General features: G+C 44.9%; 1 protein-coding gene across 1 annotated transcript in view; it reads left to right on the top strand.

Moving 5' to 3' along the window:
* The window catches only part of SF3A1 (splicing factor 3a subunit 1), a 12,269-nt gene that overhangs the window by 3,646 nt on the left and 3,960 nt on the right, over window positions 1-4,663 (top strand). The window contains exons 4-10 of the mRNA XM_031062454.1: window positions 560-634; window positions 1,176-1,326; window positions 1,763-1,956; window positions 2,548-2,665; window positions 2,761-2,946; window positions 3,245-3,366; window positions 3,552-3,798. Coding sequence (XP_030918314.1) covers window positions 560-634; window positions 1,176-1,326; window positions 1,763-1,956; window positions 2,548-2,665; window positions 2,761-2,946; window positions 3,245-3,366; window positions 3,552-3,798 — 1,093 coding nt within the window. The remainder of the gene's footprint in view (window positions 1-559; window positions 635-1,175; window positions 1,327-1,762; window positions 1,957-2,547; window positions 2,666-2,760; window positions 2,947-3,244; window positions 3,367-3,551; window positions 3,799-4,663) is intronic.

The following is a 4,663-nucleotide window of genomic DNA, read 5'->3' as shown; positions in this document are numbered from 1 at the left end:
TGAAGCCCTACAAACCAGCCAGGCTGGAAAGATCCAGGAATCCATCCTTGAAATCCTACTCTTCAGAGTGGATATTGTGCTCAATACAGTGGGCTGTCACCTAAATGTACCACATGCTATTTTAATCTCTATTAAAGTTGGTTTAATTTTGTTTTTTTAACCTGGAGGATAATTGGAAGCTTATATAATAATATAAATATAACATTATACATATTATATAATATACAAAAATATAATATTGTTTATTTTATTTATATTTATTTTATATATTATATATAAATATATAATAAATATAATACAGAAAATATAAATAAATATATATATAATAAATAAGTATAATTGTATATAATATTATATATATAGATATAATGTAATTTGGAAATTTATATTTTGAAGGGCAGAGATGAGCAGTAAGTATTGAGAAGGCTGCAGTAGAATAAATGGGATATAGTCCTCAGGATCTGCTGGTATTTTTAGCAGTGTGGAAAGGGAATAATTGCTCTGAAAGAGGCTTTGGCACAAAGAACTGTCACCAACTGTTGTGCAAAATGTGTTTCAGATCTTGATCCCACCGAAGGGCTTGCTCCTCAAGCTCAAGAAGGAGGCTGAAAATCCCAAGGAAGTCCTAGATCAGGTATTCCAGAAAAAAAAAATGCTGAAACATTTTGGTTATGTTTTGAATTTTTTCTCTTTGCATGTTTTTGGCTTGTTGGCAGCAAATAGAGAATAAAATGGATGTGTCACTTGCTGTCACTCAAGTACAGGGGGCTCAAAGTTGCTTTAAGCTGCAGCTGGTGTTCATATTGGGGATAGTGTGTGGCAGCACAGAGATACTGCACAACCCCATTTCCAAGTGGTTACAAAGTGGAATCCTGGAATATCCTGAGTGGGAAGGATCCCAGCACCCAGTCCAGTCCCTGGCCCTGCCCAGACCCCCAACAACCCCACCCTGCCCATCCCTGGCAGCGCTGCCCAAAGGCTCCTGGAGCTCTGGCAGCCTCGGGGCCGTGCCCATTCCCTGGGGAGCCTGGGCAGTGCCAGCACCCTCTGGGGGAAGAACCTTGCCCTGAGCTCAGCCTGACACTGCTCCAGCTGTTCTTCCTTTCATTACCAAACCAACAGTGGGACAGCTGTGCTGTTCCTTGTCTGACACCATCCTCTGTGTGCTCCTGCAGGTCTATTACAGAGTGGAGTGGGCCAAGTTCCAGGAGCGAGAGAGAAAGAAGGAGGAGGAGGAGAAGGAGAAGGAGCGTGTTGCTTATGCCCAGATTGACTGGCACGACTTTGTGGTTGTGGAAACAGTTGACTTCCAGCCCAATGAGCAAGGTACTGATGTTAAATGTTGTCAGGAAATGTATCCTGAAGTGCTATTTTTAGGCAGACATTGGGGTTTACAGCATTTTTATCCTTCAGAGTTGAAGGGAAAAGCCTTACACTGACATTTTGCAGGGCTGTTGTTTTTCTCTGGAGTCACTGTTGTTCTCCTTGAAGGAAGTCCAGAACTGCAGTAGTGTCCACTTCTCCACTTCCACCAAGACAGCAGAGCTTGTCCCACTTTCTAGTAGTGCTTCCATTTATAAGTCACTTTATCTTCATGTGTCATGCTGGTGTTTGTATAGACTCCATCCATTCCCTTCCTTATCCCCTGGCTGCCAAGGATTTTGTTGCCAGTGCTTTCTGTTGAAGAATTGGTATTTCTGTCAGGGTGTGTTGAGTAATGAAATGGGATAGAGAAACAGAAGCTCTGTTTTCTGCATTGTAGGGAATTTCCCTCCTCCCACCACTCCAGAAGAGCTGGGAGCTCGAATCCTGATCCAGGAGCGTTACGAGAAGTTTGGGGAAAGTGAGGAGGTGGAGATGGAGGTGGAATCAGATGAGGAAGATGAAAAGCAAGAGAAAACAGATGAGCCTCCAGCCCAGCTTGATCAGGACACACAAGTGCAGGATATGGATGAGGTAACTGGACAACAGGATTTTGTCCCCTGAAGTTCATGTGGTTTATGATGGTCCCCACTTTCACTGTAAGTATTCTTCAGTTTCTTGAGGAAATGAAATTTCCCTCTGATGACATCTCCAAACAACCTGTTATTGCCAGAATAAGGTTGTTTTTTTAACGTTTTCCATGACAATACAAGCTCCAAGAGAAAAATCCAGTAATCTTGGCACCCAGTGGTGTGGATTTTATATTTCTGTGGCTTTAAGTCTTTCAGGCTATTTTGTGCCCAGAGTCTGGAGCACTGAAAGATGACTCATCTTAGCCTCTGCCCACTGTAAGCTGTTTTTCTGGTAACAGGGAACAAGAGTGTGGTTAGCTGTGAGCCCCTGTGCACAGGGCTGCTGTAATGTGGAAGCTGAGGAATATTTGCTTCCTCTTCTGGGGCTGCTGAATTTCTGAGTCATGGTCCAGAGGAACCACTATGCCATAGGTGTCCAAAACAGCTCCGTTGCTTTGAAGCTGCATAGTCTGTTCTTAAGCACTGTGTAGGGTGTCTTAAAGGGATTTGACCACTGGAACTTGGTTGTGATTTTTGTTTCCTTTTCAATAAGGGGTCAGATGATGAAGATGAAGGTCAGAAGGTTCCTCCTCCTCCAGAAACCCCAATGCCACCCCCACTCCCCCCGACACCAGATCAGGTCATTGTGCGGAAAGATTACGACCCCAAAGGTAAATCAAACTGAAAAACCACCTTTGTTTCTTCCTGAACAATCCCAAACCATTTGTTTCTAGACTGAACCAACACTGTGGTTTTGTTCTCCTAGCCTCAAAACCGTTGCCACCCGCCCCGGCTCCTGATGAGTACCTGGTGTCTCCCATCACTGGAGAAAAGATTCCTGCCAGTAAAATGCAGGAGCACATGAGGATTGGGCTCCTGGATCCCCGGTGGCTGGAGCAGCGGGATCGATCCATCCGGGAGAAGCAGAGTGATGACGAGGTCTATGCCCCAGGTCAGCTTGAGCACTGATTGCACAGCCCCTCACTGCCCCCACTGAGCAGGACCATCTGAAATGGAGCTCTGTATGTGATGCCCTTTCTGTGAGAATGAGATGGGAATGTTTGTCAGCTGTTGCTGGGCACTGTCTTTCCAAAGAAAAGGAAAGTTGGACTTTAAAGGTCCTTGTGGTCCCTTCCGACTCAGAATATTCTGTGTGAAAAGAGCATCACTCAGCCACTAGGTATCAACTGACAGATCAGTAAGAGGCTTGGTTATGTTCCTTGAGATAAGAATTGCTCTTTTTCCCTCAGGTTTGGACATTGAGAGCAGCCTGAAGCAGCTGGCAGCGCGTCGTACTGATATCTTTGGTGTAGAGGAGACTGCCATTGGTAAAAAGATTGGTGAAGAAGAGATCCAGAAACCAGAGGAAAAGGTAGAGTAGAAATTGGGAATTTGTGTCTGATTGGTTGGAGTTCTTTTTATAATCAGTTCCTGTAGCATTGTGAATGCTCAAAGACACAAGAATCTTGCATTTTTTTATTTCTATCAAGATTTGCTCTCTGGATTTCTTTGCAGTCTGGCCAGGTTGAGTTAATCTGATTTATTTTACTCTCTCAGGTGACCTGGGATGGCCACTCGGGCAGCATGGCCCGCACACAGCAGGCTGCCCAGGCCAATATCACTCTGCAAGAGCAAATTGAAGCCATCCACAAGGCCAAGGGACTGGTGCCAGAGGATGACAGCAAGGAGAAGATTGGGCCCAGCAAACCCAATGAGATACCCCAGCCACCCCCTCCTTCCTCAGCCTCCAACCCCCCTGCCAGTGCCCAACCCATCACGTCTGTACCTCGCCCACCCACCGTGAGTGTTTGGGCTCTCAGAAGCCAATTACTGGGGCTGTAGTTAATTAGGAGGGATCCTGATGGAGAGCAAGTGTGCTGGCATGGAAGATAATTTTGTGGGAAGTTTGTGGTTTAAGAGTAGTTTGGAAATACTAGAAGAACCGTATTGAAATTGCTGTTTAAAATGGAATATCATACTTAGGTGGAGTTTTTGCCTTAAGGGTATCAAAAAGACTAGGATCAGCTGGGCAGTGGGATTTTGGAGGCAGAGAATATGGCTAAGAAAGGGATGGCTGGGGGCCTTTGTAGGTGTAGAGTGATGTTGGACAGAAGCAGCCCAAGGTAAGAAGTGTCACTATAGGACACGAAAGAACACAAGCTCACACCGCTGTTTTCAAGGTGAAGAAAAAAGAGAAGTTTATTTTCTGACTCCAACATTTATAGTTCTCCAAAAGTGACAGTGGATTGGAGGGTGACAGTGCCACCTCTCCAATGACACTAGACAAACTAACAGTCTATCAACTTTCTCCTTTTTTATAAAAGAATGCAAAACAATGAGTTACTTACAGAAAGTGTGTAAAAAAGTTCGCTACAAAAATATTAACATCAGAAAGCTTAGAAAAATCTTAAAAAATCAAAGCAACAAGAAGGGATCTGCTGTGAGTCCCAAACAGCAATTTAGCAAAGGAATTAAGTGCCTGGAGGTCTGGTCCCAAGGCGGGAGGGGGAAGGAGGACTCCTTTAATCTGTTAATGAGGCTTCTGTGCCTGCTCAGAGCAGCTTGGGTTGCCCATATGGTGGGGCCACTAAGGCTCCCTGCGAGTCTTTGGGCAGCAGAACCCGTGGTTGTGTGTTTCCCTGTTATTTTAACCGGGGCTGGCCAGCCCT

Source organism: Geospiza fortis, unplaced genomic scaffold (assembly GCF_000277835.1).
Source record: "Geospiza fortis unplaced genomic scaffold, GeoFor_1.0 scaffold224, whole genome shotgun sequence".
In the NCBI taxonomy this organism is placed as follows: Eukaryota; Metazoa; Chordata; class Aves; order Passeriformes; family Thraupidae; genus Geospiza; species Geospiza fortis.
Note: the sequence above shows the minus strand (reverse complement) of the source record. Positions and strands in the feature narration are given on the sequence as shown.